Genomic DNA, 22061 nt, shown 5'->3' with positions numbered 1-22061 from the left:
CCACTTCCGATGCCTGCGCACAATTCTTGGATTCACATGGAAGGATCATGTACCAAACACAGCTATCCTCTCCACGACCAAGAGTACTGACATGTACACAGTGCTGCGCATCCGTCGCTTACGTTGGGCTGGCCACACCTGCCGCATGGACGACAGCCGGCTACCAAAAGCACTTCTCTTTGGAGAGATAGCTGATGCCCCTCGCTGTGCTGGCAGGCCACGCCTCCGCTACAAGGATGTCCTGAAACGTGACCTCCAGGTCTTCGGCATCCCTCACAACACTTGGGAAACCTCTGCCGGCAACCGAGCAAAGTGGCAAGCTGCTATAAGATCTGGTGCCAAAAGATCCTGCCAGCAATACACAGACTTCCTGAACTGTAGAAGACTGAAGCGCCTTGCCAATCGTCGTCCTCGACGTTAAGGGCCTATGATGACGATATATATATATACACACACACACATACATACATACACACAGAAACTCGTCATTTCTACGACTCTTAGGGTCGTTGGACTTAAGATTCGAAAGCATAGGCTTTCATTCAAGACTATGCTCACTAAATCAAAACAAAGTCGGCCACTGGTCATAGTTTTGTATTGTACGTGGTCTAACTATAAGCGGTTCTTGGAGATGGCATAACACGTATATCAATTAAATTATGCATAGGTACCCCTATATGGGAAACTGTCCGATAGAAGTAAGGATTACTACTTAACAGTAAGGCAATGTTCTCTGTAAAATGCTTTTCAAATCCTAAGTACTGAAGTTATACACGTGATCTCATCTCTGGGCTGCCCTGGTGCAATCGTTTACGCATGTAAGCGTCAGATGCATCTTAAGATGAAGTAAGGACGCGATGTTTATAAGAGTGGCGCTCTCATTCTTCTATCTCACATGAAAATCACTTACCTTTTAACGTAAAACATTCACAGCAAGAATTTTATCCCTACCACGGGTGCAAAGAACGTCCCTTCAAGCGTGTACCTTACATCAAATGCTTTAGTTTTGCGGTTTATCAAGCCCCTTTCGGGTTATTTAATGCAGAATCCAGTAATTTGGGAAATAAGTTTACGGTTTCAAATATTTATTAATAGCGTTTGGTTTGCCTGTATTGATAGCTGCATAGGAATTTAAAAATCACCCAACTGTAACAATATATTTTAAACAAAAATAGGTCAGATTTGTTAAATATTGGAATTTTCATTACCGCCTTTTTTGGTAAAAAAGCCCCCCCCCCAAAAAAAAATAAACATGTAATTTATAATATTTTACTGAAAGACCCCCCCCCCATTAGAGTTGACAATGATAAAATCTGTTTCTAAAATTCGGATTACGAAAATAAAATTCGAAATGGCATTTTGCGAAGCGGTGTAGTAGGTTCTTTCGTGGCGAAACAACGCAGCGTGCTAAAATGAGTATTACCTTCAATTTCATAATTGAGAAAGCAAAAATGTCAATATATAAAATAAAAGCATTTTTAGAGTGCGATATAAAAATATTTTTTAAGTAATGGAGACGTTACATGAAGTGTTTTTAAAATTATACTAGAAATATAACTGAACAGATACTTCGCTAAACATGGCTGACAATAGACAAGAGAACGTCGATAAAATCGGATCTGGTTTACAGAAATATAAAAAAAAGAAACATGTTAACTTAATGCGTCGAAAGAAGCAACCAAAATTGAATGACATTTTTCCGCAAATTTTGTAATATAACACTAGCAGCTCACCTGACACTACTCGGCCGTAAAAAAAAAAACAAAAAAACGCTGGAACATTTTCATCGCTGCAAATTACGTATTTGTTATAGAGCTAATTCTCTATCGATTACATTGTACCGGATATAATCGTTATATCAAAAGTAAAGAGACTTAGGTGCCATCAGCTAGAATCGAATTCAAATGCCTTATAAATTTATATTATAAACCAAATATTTAGGGACGAATTTCGTAGAGACTCCTCCCGCACAGTCATATTTCCATATGCTACGGCATGTTCATCTTAATTCTACGCAATTATGCAGAATGTAGAAACTATGCAAAAATAAAATTAAGCGTAATAGCGAAATGAAACCAATCTGACAAACCAAAAATAAAACTTAATTTTCAAAGAAATATGCAAATTAACAGTCATGTAGCTTCTTGCATATTTATAATGAAAACAGGTTCAGGATAATTTTTAAATAGAAAAAAAAAGCTTTATTAATGTCAGAACGAAAAAGAAATTGGGTCTTGTAGATTATGATTATGGTCTTGTAGATTATATACTGTCTAATACGGGTAAAAAGACAACTAAAAAATTTGTTTTGGATATGGTACAATTTACAGAAAGAAAAGTAATGTTTACATGTTATGTTATTTAGAATACATATTCTACATGTTCAATAGTTCAGGATTTTCCCTAGCACATTATCAAGGTTCATGCGTGCATTACTTTAAAATGTATTAATCCTCAAACTTTAATACAGAGCAATCATTTCCCCACCCCCAATTCTTTTGCATTTAGCATTATTTTTTCAAAGAGGCAAAGTTAGAGTTGGCGTACCCCTAAATCGTAGCATCCACGCCGGCTTATCGAGAAGATAGACCTAGTTCATGGTCTGTTCAGTGAGATTACCATAAATATCTCCACATACACACTGACCGTTATTTCAGATTCTAGATCAGTTAAACGGATCCGAAACCATTGACTATCGAAAATCGATGAGCAACAAAAATCGGATTAAAGAAGGAACAGTTTGATTTTGACCAAAGTTAACACTTTTATAAAGCTTAATATCACAAGTGCATTTGTGAGGTTTTATTCCCGCAGAAGCCACCGGCCTATAAAATCAGCAGTAGTTGCTGTGATAAGAAATGAAGATTTCCGTTTAGAGTTGAATTGAAACATGATACCCAACTTCTGCATTTAAAGCTTTGATTCAAGCATTTATTTAAAATTTTATAAAATCCAACAGTCAGTTCTCTACCGTGCAATATAGACTACAACATATTGTGAACAAAATCATTCCGGGAAAGCATGTAATCGGTCGAATAGATTGAAAATGGGCGATTTCAGCGACAATATATTGAATCTGGAACAATCGTTTAAATCCCGGGCAACGTAGAGTCTCTCGGCTAGTGGGTGTGTGTGTAATATATATATATATATATATATATATATATGTGTGTATGTATTTACACGATTCCTTCATAAATTTACAAATATTCAAGGTTGAAACTAGCAAGGTGCAATTGGTCTACATTAGATATCACCGTTCAATGGTTTTACGAGGAGTTAAATGTGATAGAAATTAAATGGGATAGAAATCCCTTCGTTATAATTCATACGTTCGTGAAATTTTAATTGGTATTGCAATTTTATCTCTTCACGGGGGTTTGAGGGTATAATACAGGTAAACTTATTTGATAAATGTATTTAAAAATCGAATTGATTTTATTAGAACAATGAAGCCATTTTCTCTGGATTTTAATTTCTTTTTAAGAGCCCTTCAACTTGAATCTTTTGACATTTCTAGAATAGAAATCGTGTCACGAGTTTCGATCAAACACAGAATAAAGATCCTAGACCTTTATACGTAAGTGGACATTATTTGGTCCTGAACTGTTCTGTTACTCAAAGATCGTATTACTTTTTTTTTTTTTTTTTTTGAGCGTCATAATTTGCGTATTTATTTTTGTGGATTTTTATCCTCGTAGTTTTCATCACGTTTTGGCCAACTCCTCCTTTGCTCTTCCGGTGTTAACTGCGACAGGATAGAAATGCCGAGTCTAATAACTTTATCCCCAATCGCTGTTATAGCCCCCAACGAATATTCTGGCCTGCTTTGGGTAGGATTGCGAGGATTCATATAATACCATTCGGTATGAACCGGACAATAGAAAACCAGATAGATTTATAGGACAATAAAATCCAACCTTGATTGTTCTTCGGGGCCCGTCGCAGTGGATAGGTTTTCTACGGTTTCAGGAGAGTTTTGAATAACGGTTTTAATTCCACTCAAAACAGGCCAGAGGATTATTTGGTATCCATATATCAGAGCGAGTGTATTTTTATTAGCTCGTAATAATTCAACGACTGTAAATACAAGTGCCTGTTGCAGAGCGTTACCCGGAAGGGCTCATAGAAGTTTCTAATTTCCTTGAGCAGATTTATGAAAAAAAAAAAAAGTCCTCACATGTCTGCTTTAAGTTTTATAACAAGATCTGTTTCCTGAACAGTTCGTGAGAGTAAACCTCGTCCACGGTTTTTGTCATACATTCACGAAAATGGTGTCATGACCTTCGATGAAAGAACAGTTGAAGTCCTTGAACAGAAGACATTTTAAGTAGGCAAATACACAGGTTTTTTGCACATGTGAATACATACCTGCGATGGTACGTGTGTGAGGAAAGAGGGAATAGTTCGCATCAGATTATCCGAAGGTCACAGCTACAAAGGTTGGACTTTACGGATAAAGTAAACGAAACATGTGCAAGATAACCTCAGATTAACCCAGAGAACAGAGTTTCCGTATAGGAGTGTTCAAAAACAATCTCTTTAGTTTTGTTCCATAGTTTTTTTTCAATCCTGTGAATGTTAAAGCAATGAATTAAATGCCTAAAAAAATACCTCCTGATGACGATCATAGTTCGAAAGCGGTAGATATGGACGACACATACTTGGAAAATTGAAGAGTCGAGACGAAAGAATATGAACACAAAAACATACTAATGTTTAATCTGACTTGACTAGAAAAAAAAACTTTGCTGCCAAAATAATTACTTCTTGACAAATATGTAAGGTTATGTGTATATATTATCAGTTTGTGTGTATTCTGTTTGATATCTGGTAAGTATTATGGCATAATTGTTTAGTTGTATGGGAAGGAAAATTAAAACCTCGTGGTTGAATTTATTTTTTCATCAAAGTTCAAAATTATTCAGTCCTAATGTAATTAAATAATCATTTTTAATAGCATATAGGTGTGAGCAGTCGAAATGTGGGTTATATTTTGTTTTAGATAAATGAGAACATGTGGTGGAAGTTCTTTCGTGAAGATTCAAATGCCTCAAACTTTGCAAATATTAATAAGTATTGGAAATTGATGAATATTACTTTTAAGTTTTAGAGCATTTTAAACATTTTTAGGAAATAAAGGAACAACCTATTTAGAAATCCAAATATTTCACTTTTGCGTTCAGTTTAATTAGTTTAAGGTTGGTATTCTGCATGATATATGGTAAGTAATATATCGATTTTTTTACAATTGTATAGGAAGGAAAATGAAAAACTTTTTTTTTTTTTTACAGTAAAAAAATTACTCCATGCAAAAATATTAGACAAATTAAATATTTGTTTGGAGACCCACCCCTGTTTCACTGCTTTTAGTCGTTTCTAATAGTTCGCCACATTTTTCACGATATTTTACCGCATTCTTCGCATAATTCGTCTAATTGCTTAATATTTTGTGGATTCTGCTGATGAACATTTAAAGTATTTAACAAAGTAGCAATTGGATTAAAGTCAGGAGACTGACTTTGCGAATCGGAAGTACTAGTACGATTATTTTTATAGGAATTACGGTATACGTTGAAGCACAACATTCTGACCAGGTCTTTAAAAAAATGTAAATTTCTGAATTTTTTTTTCTTTTTTTTTTTTTTTAGAATGTACCTGTAGATGCTGCCATTCATGTTACCATGCATAACTTGTAACTCACCAGTGCCCTTGGGCTAAAACTGTACTCATAATGGAACCACCCCCAAACTTTACTTTGAGGATGGTATTATGCTTGTCGAAGGCAGTACCATTTTTTTGCTAAACACTTGTCGCCGTGTTCCTTCCGAATAGTTCAACTTCGGTTTCATCCGACTAAATTACCCTTCCCAAAACTACATACCTTTCCATAATTATAGACAAACTTTAATCGGTCCCTGACCTGTTTGGTTTTCAGAAAAGGAATTTTCTTGTTGATCTCGAATAATAGCTAGTACGATGAAGAGCTCTTATAATAGTAGCCTTAAATTAATCGCAGCATCCTCAAGATCATTTTTTTTTCAGAACTTGTAATATTGTTTGTTTTCACATTTCCGCTGATGCACATTGGTCAGCCATTTCTTGGAGGGTTTGCTGCACCGTCGCCATACCCCTTATAATTTCTGATATGTACTCTTGTGCTTCGTGCTAGATTCAATAATGCAGTAAAAAGCAAGTATGGCAGTTATATCAGCCAGTTTTTTTTTTAAATAAAGATCTAAACAGAATTGTCTATATTTAAGCGTTTAAGATTACTACGTCATATATATATATATATATATATATATATATATATATTACACACTTCGGGCTATGACAAGAATTTTCTTTTGGTTTTTACTCCCGAGTAAATCTGACAGACATCCGAGAGCCACATCACTACATAAAAACACAAGATATCAACGGATACACACTGTAGAGTCAAAACAATAAAAATATGTTGTCATAGCATATACAGGGTGACGAAAAAAAAAAAAAAACGGGCACCTACTCTAATTAGGCCCCGTTTCTTAGTGTTTTGTTCGAATGAAATGAAACTGGTCATAACTAGTTTATTATATTCAAAACATCACGTCAAAACACTAGGGTATTTGTCCTTTTCTTCTCCGTTATACAACATGTTCTAGATGGCCTCCATTTAGCTTTGGGGGGGCACCCTGTGTGTGTGTGTGTGTGTGTGTATATATATATATCGTAAGATACTAGTATGTACACGACGTTGCCAGGAAGTTTTAACCTTTATTTTATTTTGATGAGGGCACCCCCACCACATATACAGCCAGACACACTAACTTAATATGCTATTTCTTTTTGTTGGGAAATTTTAGCGAATGGTGGGAATTAAGTAATGTTTGGAGGGGTTTTCTAAGTCAATTTTAGTTATGTTTGATTTGCAGTTATATTTCTAAGTAACTTTTTTTTCGTTTCACCGGTTAAGTTTTGATAAAGGTGATAAAGTGCAAACGTGCTCTGGTTATTAGACGATAGTGTACGTGTGCGCAAGCACTACTTTTCTTTAGTATTTCTCTAGCAGAGATGAATATCTCTACCTTCCCCGCAGCGTTTTTCATACGAGACGTTGCTTGCTTTTCCCGACACAGTATTTTCATGATCCGTATTTTCATGAATGGGTTCAAAGTTCTACCCCCTTCACCGTAAAACATACTCATCAAGAACTTGCCCTGCTCTTTCTTTCCTAATTACCTAAAAGCTTACAAAACTTTCATGAACTACTTTAGTTGCCAAGAACTTCTACCACAAGAAGATTTCCCTCCCAGACTGCAACGTGGTTTTCAATATAATTTTATATATTTCTTTAGTTGTACTTTGAATTAACCGAGCAGATTTTTTAATCCTTTTATATAAATACTAGCGTGGGTGCCCAGCGTTGCCCGGATGTTTGTAGGTGTGTTGAGCAAAAAAAAAAAAAAATGTAGGCATGCAGGCCCGAACCGTGACGTAAAGACGGAAAAGAAAGTGGAGGTCTATAAGGATGTTGGTCGAGAGAAATGGCAGTAGGCAGGCAGGCTTGAACCCGTACCGCGCAGGAGGAAAAGCGACGCGTTAACTACTGCACCCATCGTCAAATCAGAAGTGGCGTAGGTTTAAATTAAGGCTAGACAATCGAAAAGAGGCGATGACTTGAAAATTTCGGCGGAAAAAAAAAGCGACCCCTCTGTGGAAAAGTGCCCAGTTACGGGTGAAGTAATTAATTTTTGGCCAATCTTTCGATGCTTGTTGTCCAAAGGTCGAGCTTTAAAATAATACGATCTCGTTAAAATCCGTCGCCTCTGTCGAAATTTTTTGCGGGATATCCAACCATACATTTAAACAGACAGGCGATATTTATATTATAGACTAGCGGGGGTACCGGGCTTGCTCGGGTGTTTGTAGGTATACGTGTTGGGGGGGGGGAGGTCTAAACCCTATGTTAAGGTTCTTTTGAAAAACCGGAAAAACAAAACGAACATGTAAAAAGAAAAAATAAGTTTTGGTAGGTAGGTATTTTCGAACCTGGAACGTTAAGGCGAAAATCTGAATAAGTTACTCGCTCACCCACGAAAGGAAAGTAACTGAAACCAATTTCAATTTAACATTTATAAATGGCAGGTGCGCGACGAATCTAATTAAATGAAATTCCGAACTTAATTTTAACTGCGGAATATTTTTTTTTAGTTTGTTTTTTTACCCAACTTTGGTTTTGTTTCCCTATCGTGTTGGGGGAAAATCAGCTCCCCCTTTATTAGGGAAGTGTCCAAATGAAAGCAATTATCCGATATGATGGTGGAATCCGACATTGACCAAACGTCCATTTGCTTTCTGGACGCTCTCCGCCCCTAGGCCGACAACTGCTCCCTAGTTTCACATCAGCTTCGCTTTTATGAAAAATCCGAATCAACACGCGAGAAGCCGAAATAGCAAGAATTGTGTAAAACTATGTAAATAAATCTAGCCGCGACGCGCGTTCGCAATTCGTATATATTATGATCTACGCGGTATATAAGAGTTCTAAGCGATAGTAATCCCCCGAGAACACCCCTCCCCGAAAGACTTTCTTGGGCATACAAAAACTCCCGCGTACGTTTTGCCTCTCTCTCTCTCTCATATATATATATATATATATATATATATATATATATATATAAGAGATTACATAATCAACTAAAGATCGCTTTAATTGCAATAAATAGTATCTGTTCCAACTAGAGACTTCATTTTGTCTGATCGGATACTAAACAGAAAATTCTAGAGACGATGTGTTTTTTATTTTTATTTTACAAAGGAGTCACCACTTATCAAGGCCCGGAGGCCACTCGAGGATAAAGGTCAATGAGTGAACAGTGGTTAAAACATGTAATCGTTAGTGGAAATTTAGTAAATTTCCTTACTTAGGGGGATGGCTCATTAATTTGTTCACGTTAGACTTGAAACCCATATTGTAGTCAGTTGGAAAGCAGGAAAACGGACGAGTTCCACAGGTGTGCAGTTCTAAGAAAGCTTTGTTCATGGAATCTATGCTTAGGTTCAGACACAAAGAGTGGGGAAAATTATTGATAGTGGTTTCAGATATACGAGTGTTTCTCGTGAAAGTTATGCCCGGGGACCATAGATTGGCGCTCAGACGAGCACTTGCTATAAAAAATAAACAGACGGGCTTGCAACGTCTCTTCTGTGGGAAGAAGTTGAAGAGAAAATAAAAGAGCACCCGCGCAAGGCTAAGTTTATTTTAAACTTTGAATGTCCTCATGGAGAGGCAAATAAACAGAAAGCCGTGTCTTCTAATGTAACAAAAAAAAGCCTTTAATATTGAAACTCGTGTTAGGAAGCGTAATTTTCTTGTGAATGAAAAGGATCACTTAGTAGCACTTTAATTGTGCAAAATCCCTTATGAAAATGAAGATCTTACTAAATCTAAAATGAAAAAAAGATTGGATTGTAGTTTAATGCAACAGCGTATTCGTATGTACAGACAAACAATGTAGGTAAATAAAAATTAACGCATTAAATTTCGAATAATTATTCTCAATGTAATGAGCGTTGAATTTAGGCACGTATAAGAAACTAATGTAAATATAATGGAATGTTCGAACGCCAATTTTATTTAACGAAAGCAATTACATTCAATCTGATCATTTAATGAGAATTGGTGGTTGGTTGGTTGGTTGGTGGTTTTTGTTTTACGGCATATCAACCCTTTTCGGGTTATTTAATGCCAAATCCAAAGATTTTGAAGAAAAAAATTTTTAATAGAATATTTTTGTTGTTTTTACGTCGGTTTCTATTTAACCCATAGTTGGGACCCTAACAGGTACTACCACTTCGGGTCAGAATGGACCTGGGAGCAATGGTAATTAAAGGGTGGCTCCACACTCCCCAAAGCCCACAAGCTGGGGCCTCACCACTGGATATAGTTTAAGGTAATATCCAGGACCCCCATTGAGGGACTTTTACCCTCTGCAGGGGGGCAATCGGCGTATTCTAATGCCCTACCGACAGGGCCAGAATTGGTGGTAGATCTCTTATTGCTTGTTGGATTAAAGATTATGTCGGATTGAATGTATAACAGAATGGGATTTATTTTCATTTGAAGAAAATATTGACATTATCCATTAGTTCACTAAGTATAATCAAATTTATCTGCTGCAATGCTATAGCGGTCTAACTTCGATAATCCTGTTGAATTGTGACCAAATTAATATCAAAATACTATTATATTCTTAACTAACGGGCCATATATATGCATCACATAACGTGCATATAACAGACAGTTGTCCTCGAGTACTAAATTTCTATCTTAGTGGACGTGACTAGTGTTATTGATACGTGCTAACGTGTCAAACATGTAGACGACACTCGTTTCTGTTGGCTACTTCAAGCATCTTGGGAAGCCAGATCTGCTTTAACAAAGACGCTTTAAGACAGGGACCCAAGACTATGTGCTTTTATAACTATTTTATTCACTCCTAGGCATCCCGTCAGCAGAAACAGTAACCGCCGAGCTTTGGCTTAGGGGTTATATATTTGCAATCGTCACCTAATAGGTAGACCCTCTTAACCCATTTTGCTCTATTGGCGTCCAGGCTCCAACTCAACAGTTAACTTCGCTTACCCAAACCGAAACAACTTGCACGTTACATCCGGTCCCCATTCGGATACTTCCGGTGCAATTCACCGGTCACAAAGTTTGATTCATGTCAAAACATTAAAATTCTGTATTTTGATTAATCGGACAATTCTCTTGGCTGTTATTAACACGACGTTTCGGTTGCTGTACCCTGCGACCTTCTTCGGGTGTTGAATATGTTTCCTTTTCCTCTAAGAAAAAGAGGTGGTTAAATCTGCATTGAAAGGAAACGTATTCAACACCCGAAGAAGGTCGTAAGGTACAGCAACCGAAACAGTGTGCTAACACCCAAGATGAAAATAGTTGTCCGATTAATCAAAATACAAACATTCACATCTCATCTAAAAAAAAAAAAAACCAACAATTGTATATTCAAATTCTGTTTACTCTGCTAAATACACAATTATATAGACATAACTGCTCCTACTGTTATAATCTAACCCTCCAACCAATTATAATTTTTATGATATAAAAGTGCTTACATATGCACCTACGTGTTAGTGAACACAGCTGTGATTATTTTCATTTATCTATTTTTTATTACTTCGACGCAAAACTACACGAGTATTGATATTTCTTTAACACACAAGTTTATTTCCATTTCTCATACCGAGCGTATGAAAGTCATACGAAACGGTTATGAAAACCTACTCTAATTTATAACTTGCTATTTTTTTCGACGTAAAAAAAAAAAAAAAAAAAAAAAAAAAAAAAAAAATCTGTATCAGGCGACCGGCCATCACTATAACGACAAAAAAAACAACAAAAAACCCCGTAGCCTAATAAATTTATAAGTCTTACTAGTTTTGATTTACTTTTCCTACTAATTTTTATTAGGTATTTTTGTATTAAATCCACATTATTTTCCTTTAAACTGACGACTTTTATAAGTCGTCGTGTACGCTGATTATGAAAATCATAGATTTTGCGGAAACAATGTTCTACATATAAGATGCGTACGCGAAAAACAAATTACTCTGCGGCCGACAAGATTTGCATCTCATTTAACTAAAAATTTCAGTGTATCAATAATTGTAAATAGCGAAAATTCACGTAAAAACGAACATGACGAATGTATTAGTGTAATTAAAACTCCGGTGTATTTTGTCGCATAAGCTAAGAAAAAGAACGCAGCAATGTACTCAGAGAGGGAAAAAGTAATTATTGCGACGCCATATCTGAATGGCAGCATAGGGTTCGTTTACGAGGATACCATTAATCCCGAATATGAGAACGGTCAGGGTTTAGCCCATCACAATAGCTGGAATAAGGCTAGAGAAACCTATTTGTGAATAAAAAGGAAATGAAAGTATGTTATGTGTATGTATATAACCAGTTAATAGTCGTGCTAGTACACTATCGTATGAAAATACAGAATTTGTCCAGGCGTCAACTGTTAGTGGTAAGAGCACTGCATATCGAGAGAATAGAAACTCCTTCCTCTGTAGATGTGACGGTGTCGCTCGTCGGATATTATGTAGCATTTTATTACGAGTGAATGTGGCAGAAATAGCTTATATCTACCTTACGACTAACAGGATAGATGCATTGACTTTGTATGTGGTATCTCGAAAACCTACGATACTTTTGTCCAGAGAGGAATTTTATCAATCAGAATATGTGGAGATTATATTAAACCCAATATAAAGGATTTATAAAGTTAAAATTACTCGCCACCATCAAGAATCGAAACCAGAACGTTTAGCTTAGCATTTACTTTTTCGTATGATGTTAATGCCTTAATGAAGACGTGTGTGCTGCAAGGCTAAAGATTAAAGCATGAACCAATAGCTATTACGTTTTACATGCATATTCGTAATGCTGTCGTTTTACCTTCACCTGGCAATTTTTTTGTAATTTTAACTTTTGCACCCGTTTTTCTTCGACCAAAACCCAAATATAAAACGCCGTATAGGTAAGAATACCCTATATATAAGGTTTAATGTGTTGACCAAAAAGTGTCATGAGTTTGGTAGGTAAAATCTTTATATATATGCATATACATATACACAAAAAATAGGTTTGTGTTTACTAAAACTTTACAAATATTACGCAAGAATATCTGCAAGAATATTTTTACGCTTAATAGTTAACTAAAGATGATCATTCTACAAGAAAACAAATTAAAATGAATGTTCAAAAGAATATGAAAATTAGCTTAAATTATAAATATCAAACAGGTTTTAATAACTAATTTCCCAATTTTGGAGTTGACCAGTTAAACAGTTAAAACCTAAACCAAACTAATAATAACAAAGTTAACAATCCCCACCTAATTATTTAATCCAGGAGAGATCACTGATGTATTTTTTCTAATATTTTTAGCTTAGTTATTTCTTTTACTTATTTCTTATTAACATTTGATGGCTAATTTGTGGATTATTTCTTACTATATGTATTTTTTACCATAACATTTTATAATATTTTATAGTATCTAGCTAAAAAGTTCATTTCTTATTTATCTTATTATCTAATTGTCATTTATGTTGAGTGCTTAAGATGGATTTAAGAAATCAATCAGTGCTTTACTGTTCAAGTAGGAGTTTACCATCATCCCTTAACCGTCCTAAAATCTAAGCCTGTGTTTGGTACGCCTCATTTGCTTCGGTTGCACTTTGTTGATATTCAAGAGTAGGTTTTCCAATAATTTATCGTTGATACATATTTTCTATATTAAGCATATTTTATACTCTAATCTACTTTTTAAAGTCTTTATTCCTTTCTTTTCTGTATATTTATTTACTTATACGTTTAGAAAGCGTCTGTTTTCGTTTTTATTTAGTCTGGTCTAATGCGAGATAACAGGATTTTATTCTTATGCAGACATCTCTGCACTACATCCCGGTGCTTAGTTAATAAAGCTTGCTTGAATGTTAATATGATTCAATGATACACATGGTTACATCGTTTCGATTTATTTGGTTTATACTTACTAGCCCTACCTATTATTGGACTATTTCAATTTATATTCAGATATACATCTACAGAGTTCCCTAATCCAGTCACCTAGTGCTGTGTTTATTTTTCCTTGATTCTATTCATTCCGTTATTAATACTATTATCGTCATTCTCATTGGTTTTGTTTCATTACCTATCTAACTTGAAGGATGTTAGCTGGTTACGGATTCTTTCTTTAAGTTGGCATTTTGTGATCCCAAGTATACTATTGTTTTCAGTTATGAAACTTACAGACAACACTTGAAGTTAGGAATTTCCCTTTCAAGTGGACATTTATCTGGGTTTCTGCAATTACAGCTATTTTCCTGCTTTTTTTTAAATTCTTATCTTTGATTTTGCTCGATTTTTCATTGTTGAGCCTCAGTCTTGGTTAAGTTAGATAAAGCGACAAAGAAAGTAACTATTTAAAGTATTTTTTTATTTTGCATTCTCGGGGGGGTATCAATAATTTGGTAGAATTCTTTCGGAATGTCGTTTTTTGATAGAGCCGCTTTGCAGCGTATTAAAATAAATCTATTTTCTTCATCTCCCCTTATTTTCTCCATTGAGTTAGATGCGCCTCATTACTTGTTATAGTTTTTTTAGCTATGAATGGAAAGTAAAAGAAATACTATATTATATATTACATTCGACGGTCTATTTTCGTTTCTATTTTTAATATCTCTTAATTTGTAAGTTACTAATGCTTGGTTATTCATATAAAAGACTTTGCAATAGTTTTGAATTTTCTTTAAATGCTACGAAGGTCCTCATGGGTTTTTGATGTTTTGTAGTCTATAGTTTGGTTTATGTATGTCATTTTTAAAAAGTTTACTATTTTGTGATTAATATCTATTAGTTTTAAGTTTAATTTAATAACGAACTGCTTAAGTGTGCGCGAAAGTCTACCAAACTTTTTCAATAATATTTTGAAGTTTGATATATAGAATATTTGGAAATATGACTCACAATCTGTGACATCTGCTAAAGGGTCAAAATAGAAACAAACTTGACCTTGTGAATAAATCGACTACAAGCTAACAATGGGTATGTACACCTGCTCCGAAGTCGCCTAATTTTTAGCTTCATTTTATCCATCCAACAATAGCTCAGACGGTTACGATAGTGGTTGAAGCGTTAAATAACGATTAAGTTAGGGCGCCGATTGCTTTAGTTTCGATTTCACATATGAACATTCCATGTTCATCGTGATCTTGGGGGGGGGGTCATATTGTGATATAAAGTTAGAATGTCTTAATCGCGAACTCATCAAGAAAAACAATTGGTTCGCACAGGAACAATACGTCTATGGTAAATCTAACTTTATATTCACAACCATTCATTATCTGGAATGTCCTATTTTACGAAGAACCGTAGAAATGCAAAACATTCAAACCATAGATTATGACAGAAAGCATTTATTCCGTATTTATGATTTTGTTAAATAACGAACAATCTATATTTTCCATTAACATCACGCAGACTTTCATAGCTGAAGATGACTAGTCAGGGTCTCAGTACTTTATCCTACGGTGTTGTATCATTCCACACAGTATGGGTAGTTACTAGGGCTGTGCCTTTGGTAATGTTTTTATTCATTAACACCGCATTTAAACAATAGCCATGAGGAAACCCACATCGAAATTATTCGTCAGTTTAAACAATTTGTAAATAAGAACAACATGCATTTAATTATCTTCGCAAATTTTCCTAGTTTGTTTTTAACAATGAATAACGCTTATAATTGTCCTTTAAATTTGTGTGGTGTTCAGATATTTTACAATAGATGTTCTTATTGTATGTATTTTGTTATATACGTCTATTTTGTTATTGTTTAGAATAAAAAGGTAAATGTTACCTTACGCTACAACAGAACATTGATCACTAATTTGTTTTATAGGGGTATTTGACGTCGCTGACAAGGAATCTGATAATCAAACCCGCTGCAAATGTACTGTTAAACCTTGGGACTATTTTGTGCCATTTCACCGCCTTCGGTAGTGTTTTTCTTACATGATACGTTCGCGTCCGATCACATCGCGTAGGAATCTTAAAAAATTTTTTTTTTTTAAAGTGGTTTATTTTTTCGTCTTAGGTAGTTTTTAATTATTTTTTTGATCAATTAAAAAAGTAAGTTTTCACGTGCGTTTTGCAAAAACATAAGCACCAAACATGGTTTTCGTTTTTTTCGGGGGGGGGTACATTAACAGGTGCTTCTGGAGTTTAACTTTTTTCCGTAAGCAACGCGCCGAAATTTACCATTTAACAAAAATTGTTTACATTGTAAACAGAATTGTTAAATGTCGGCGCGTTATTACGGAAAAACGTTAATTAAACTGCAGAAGCACATTTTAAACTACACAGTACTATAATTGAATACCCCCACCCAAAAAAAGGACGAAAAACAATGTTTGGTGGTTATGATTTTTGTAAATCGCCCGTGAAAACTTAGATCAATTAAAAAGCATTAAAATTACACAAGACATAAATAAACCACTTTTTTTAAAACTTTATTTGAAATAACCGCTTAAAGATTCCGGCATGCTAAGATTCCTACGCGATAAGACACCCCACTACGCCCTTTTGCACGCGAACGTATCATGTAAGAAAAACACTACCGACGGCGGTGAAATGGCACAAAATAATCCCAATATTATATTTGGGTTTTAGCCCGGGAAATCTGTGCAAAAGTGATAATTAAAAAATGGAATTGGCCAAGTGATGAAAATTGTCATTACGAATATGCATGCGTAATGTAATAGCTATTGGTTCAGGTTTTAATTTTTAGCCTTGCAAACATGTCCCCATAGCTTAGGCATTAACGCTAAAGGAAACATTTGAATCGTAATTTAAACGTTTGGGTTTCGATTCTCGGTGGCACAGGAGTCATTTTTAACTCATTACTATGTATTTGGTCCCATATATATTAACCAAAAAAAATTATTTAAGCGCATTTTACGACCAGGTAATGCCGGGTGGCTTGCTAGTAATATATATATATATATTACTATGCGCACGTGTGTATATATGTATAAAAATAATATTTAATTATTTGAAATCATTTGAATAGTTTTCTTCCTGAAAACGCATGTATTCATGTTGCTCATTAGAAAGATCTTAAATTACTAAATTTTTCCATATTTCCTCATTTGGAATCCTCTTGCAAGATTATCCTGTCATATTTATATGAAGTTAGTATTCCATAAACACAATATTACCAGCGTCTTAATGTAGTTATATATACAAATGTAATCCATATATACACTAGATGCGTAGGCTGTATGTAAAAATAACTTTCTTTACATAATTATTAATTAATCTAGATTCCTCCGTATGATTATTTGGTCTCACAAAAACAGAAGGTACAAAAACTCGCAAAGGGAGCGCGGGGTCGGAGACGCGGGCAGGCAAAGGAAGCGCGGGGTCGGAGACGCGGGCAGGCAAGGAAGCGCGGGGTCGGAGACGCGGGCAGGCAAGGAAGCGCGGGGTCGGAGACAAAGGTGAAACAGACAATTAGCATGTATGAAGAATGAAAGCAGAATGTCTGGAGGGAATTTATGATTGTGGGCTAGATCACTAAGCAAAGTTGCACAATTTTGTCCTGAAAATCGTTTATTCTGATGGTATTCCTTTGGAAAGGAGGGGAGAGTAGACGGAAGTTTAGGGCTTACATTAAATGCTGAATGAATGTTGTAAACTGACCTCGACGAAGTATTTTCCCAAAAGATCGCCGGGTGGTGGTACAGTTCCAGTGGCGGGCAGCAAACTGATACTGGCATTCAGACAAGGCTAATTTGGCACCTTTCGCAATTTCACGAACGATTTCGTGTTCGTTCTTGCAGATATTATGTTGTTTCCCGGCAAGTCTTCGACTCTTTCTGCAAATTGTATTCGGGTCCATTACTAGCGGGCTACCCACTGCCCTGTTGGGAAAAAAGAAAAAGTAAATGCGTGAATTAGAAAGGGTTCACTTCCAAAATCAAACACTATCCAACATAAGCCATTTTAAAATTTATTTGTTTACTGAAGGAAAAAAAAAAAATCAATATTCTCTAGATTTAATCCAGATACATCACAAAGGGAATCCTGGCCTGTAAACGGTTTAAATACAAGATGCGTTAAAAGTAGTGAGAGGATACATTGTATTTGTAAGATGAGTTAGGCTTAAACAACTTCCAAAAATATTAGGGTTAGTATTACAATGCACAGTGATACGAAAGTGGTCAAAAATATAACAGCGGTTATCAAAGGCAAGCCAAATTAATCCGTGAAAATTTTAGTTTTCTTCACTTTAACACGTTTTTGTAAGAAGAGCCGAGCGTTAGTTGAAAAGAAAAATGTCCAGAAATCGGCACCTAAATATTTCAGTTTGGTAATGACTAAAAAAAAAAAAATAAAATAAAAATAAAAAGTTAGAAAACTACATGTCACTGTAACACTAGATATATTTCTTACAATATATTGTTTTATTTTTTAAAATCATGATCAGGACTTCAAATATCTAGATGTCAATTCGTGGCCATTTTTCTTGTTCTCATTTTACGCTAGACACTACTTGTCTTTCGAATCAAATAAACATTTTAAAGAAAATAAAACCACTAAAATCTTTATAAAAAGCTTATCAAGGGCAAGCTAAATTTAGTTTTTTTTTAACACTTTTTCGTACCAACATGTATTGTCAAAGAAACCATATATTAATGATGGACACTAATAGGAACATTTGTGCACAAGATGTGACTTCGATGGTATGAGCACGGTGGAAGAATGGATGGTAGTGCTGCTTGGGTTATACTATTTGGAAGAAAATCTAGCTAATTTCTAATAGATTTTTAAAATTAAAAAAAAAGAAGCAAACTAGCATTTAAAATTTACATTGTTGCGAAGTAATAATTACTTATTGCCCCCAAGAATGAATTTGTTTGCAAACTTACTATTTGTCTTTTAAATAGTTGTCAATTTCCCGAACAGTTTAAGATCAGTTCTTTGTCCGGGGTAAAATATTGCCCATAAGATTTGTTTAATTTGACAGTTCGAGCTTAAACTAGACTTAACATTGTTCAAAACTAGAACAGTTTATAATTTATTCTTTGCCAATTAAATAGATGAACACAAACGATTGACAAGGGGGAAAAATGTCAGTGAGAATTTCGGGGGTTATGTACAAAGAAGTTACAGTAGACCGCGGAGGTCCTATCAGCGTCTGTTCAAGGCCGCTTTGAAACCCTGTAGGGCAGGCTAGTTTACGTAGCTGGTTCCACAGATATGCCACTCGAACCGAGAACGCTGCTTAGGGTCGAGCCTCCGAAACCGTCAAACGTAGGCATTTTCGCGGGCCCATCGATCCTGCGACCCAGTGCAGAGGTGAACAGGTTCCTATCTAGGCCGCACCCTCCATGAAAAATCTGGGTGAGAATGAGGTTGCCTCGAAGCCTCCTGCGCTCAAGAGAAAAGGGATTTAGGGTCTTTAAAAGTTAGTAGAGCCCTTCAAAGTTGCTCATAGGATAGACCCGAGGCCAGCCACCATGCTCGTCGCTAGGCGACGAACCCGTTCGAAATGCTGGACGCCCTTCACCTAATAGGGGGATGTGGCCTTAATGCTGTATTCGAGAATCGGGCACATCAGTGAGGTGTAGAGGGGAAGGAAGATGGGGGAGGGGAGTGAACGACCACAGGAGCGGCACATAACAGGACACCCTCGATTTTGTTAGCAGCGGTGATGCAGTGTTCAGAGGATGAATATGTGGAATGTACAATCACGCCAGGATTCTTGGTCTGACTGATAGATTACAGCAGCCAGTCCCCTTGTTGGAAGTCAAAGGGGAATAGAGGAGTTGGGGGTAGCGGCCAACTACCGTGTGGCTCCATTTGGCGACGTTTAATCTCAGGTCCCAGTTTAGTGACTATCCTCAGACTTCGTGAAGACAACGTCGGAAGTCTTCATAGTCGCTACGGAGGGCAAGGATTTTGACGTGATCGGCAAACGAGAGGGACAGCTGAGAAATCATTTCAATCCCTACTTCATCCAAATTGAGATTTTATATTTAGTTAAAAAACGAGGCGCCTCCCCAAAAGTAATGCATTCTATTTATTCCGCCCGAATGGAATAGACGTGATTTCAAATTGCATTGTTATGATGGCTGAACTTATTCATGACGTGAGACCTTCCGCTGTTGCCGATATTGACGGTGTGAGATTAACCCTGCCATTGACGAGTCAAAACGGGATTCATCGAATTCTTCCAAGCAGAAAAAATTCAACCAATCACATTGTTGAACGTTTATGAAGCCGATGCAATTGACGTCAGATTTGTTCGTCAATTATTTGTTTCATTTTAATTCAGTTCGGCATAATAGTGTTGACACATCGGTTCTAGTCAGATCACCGAAGTTAAGCAACGTTGAGCCCGGTTAGTACCAGATGAGCGACTTTTGGGAATTCTAGACGCTGTATGTACTCTCCACCTATATCGGCATTAGTTTCCAGTTGTCCTGTACATACTTGTCACTGGAATTCCACAATGTCGACTCGGGAGATATGTGGTTGGATATTGCGCACCTCCTGTCACAAGAATTACACGCGCAGGCACCCCTTCGTGGGTATCCATAGTCTAAAGGAACCTTAATTCTGTTCAAGTTTTCAAATCAAGGGGCCTCCTACCTGAAGCTGTTGCTTGAACTATACGGGATAGAGATATTCGAATGTTCCATTAAAGTTCATCTCTCGAAGACAGATTCGAAAGTTGAGAACAATTTTACTCTTATTGACCATTTAAATGAACTTCGGAGTGGCGACAAATGCCAGTGACAAATTGCGCTTCTGACTTTTACGACTAGAACATCAAAAGAGGCTAGCAAAAATGCATCAAGACTGGTGATTATACAGAAAATAGATTCTAGAGTACAAAAAAACAAACAAAAAAAACGCTCTTTTATGGTACCACTCATGCCTTAACGCTTTGGAACGACCCTCATATCAGCTAAGATATTCTAAAGATCTGATATTAAAATTACTTGAAAACAAAATATAAAAAAATGTTTGCAAAATTATCCCGAGTAAATTCATTCACCCGGGAGTGTAGATATAGAAATCTACAGTCAGCAAAGTACATTCATATGGCACGGCCAAGAAATCAGAAAATACCGGTACTGATAGCCTGACCTAATGTCGCGTCGGTATCTTCCATCGCGAATCTCAACATTTAATTCGCAAAGCGGGCGTCGCGTTACTCAATTGAATTACCACTGACAGTTTCCTAACTTAAAATTTAAGACCGGTGTTTGAGTTTTTTTTTATATACAATTTACGACCCTGACATTTATCTATTTTTTTAAAGTTAACATTTTCATAGAAAATTTTATGTATATACAATATTAACATTGTGTTCAATAAAATAAGCGAGAGTACATGAATGTAGCGTTATACATAAATTGTCGCCATTTTTTCCAACGTATATTCTTTCTTGCACATCAATAATATTTTAAGTGTTTTAAGCATTACTTTTGTAAGTCCGTTTATAAAGCCACTAAAAATGTTAAGTTTAGTGCGCACGAAAAGATTATCACATTACTTTTAAAAATCCGAAAAAGTGTCAAACGGTTCAATGTATCTTTGAAACAAGAACTTCAACGACTGCCATACAAATAATGGAACTAAATTTAGCAGATAAATAGTAAGGAAAGAGCAATTCAAAACAAACGCAGACAGATTGTAACTTTTCAAATAACACCAGACCGTATATTGCTCCGTTATTTTCTTTACAATATCACAATTAAAAAAAAAATGAATATTTATTAAATGTTCTGTAAAAGAAATGTAGACTACATTATCCAATATTGTGCCTAGCAGCTGTTTTATAAAATCCAGTGATATGTATAAAAATGATCCCCAACACATTTATGCATACATTCTATTTAATTGGTCTGGTGGTACAAAATATATCTACATACAATTGGCTTAATTTTAATGGACTCTGCGCCCTGCTTGTATTCGACTTTACTGTTTGCTGCCTTGTCCAGACAAAGTATGTTTAGTCATTCATTACAGAAAGGAAAGCGTCGTTTCTCGACTCTTAACAGACCCGCCCGTCACTTTTCTTTGTAGCGCTATTTTGACAGGAACAGATTTATTAATTACGGCTTAACACGGCCATTGCAATCGTTGATGACGCATGCGTTTCGCCAGAGACGCCAATCAGAATATCCAGGTGTGGTCTTTTCATTTACCTTCATTGAATGGAGTTTTAACGTGATAAAACGTGGGAGTGTCGGTAAAAAAAAAAAAAAAACCTTTGAAGTTTAACAGTTTTTCTAAGATAATAAAGCTTTTATAAACTTGATCGTTTCGAGTTCGACATTCGAGAAAATTTCAGATTAAAAATTAACAAAGAATATTCAAGATCCTTCTCTTCGGTTTGCACGTTAAAAACGATCATGACAAACTAACGAGATATTACTTCTACCTAGGTTGTGACAAGCATTAT

At 35.8% G+C, this 22061-nt stretch overlaps 1 protein-coding gene and 1 long non-coding RNA gene across 2 annotated transcripts in view; one reads left to right on the top strand and one right to left on the bottom strand.

The window, feature by feature from the left end:
- LOC145303587 (uncharacterized) overlaps positions 1-22061 on the top strand; it is a 217747-nt gene that overhangs the window by 48666 nt on the left and 147020 nt on the right. The window lies entirely within an intron of this gene.
- LOC145303586 (protein Wnt-6-like) overlaps positions 1-22061 on the bottom strand; it is a 158292-nt gene that overhangs the window by 63920 nt on the left and 72311 nt on the right. The window contains exon 3 of the mRNA XM_080145131.1: positions 17285-17505. Coding sequence (XP_080001257.1) covers positions 17285-17505 — 221 coding nt within the window. The remainder of the gene's footprint in view (positions 1-17284; positions 17506-22061) is intronic.

The sequence above is a fragment of the Euprymna scolopes genome, chromosome 19, assembly GCF_053919585.1.
Source record: "Euprymna scolopes isolate OS-2025 chromosome 19, ASM5391958v1, whole genome shotgun sequence".
Lineage (NCBI taxonomy): Eukaryota > Metazoa > Mollusca > Cephalopoda > Sepiida > Sepiolidae > Euprymna > Euprymna scolopes.
This window is presented reverse-complemented; position numbering and strand designations above follow the sequence as displayed.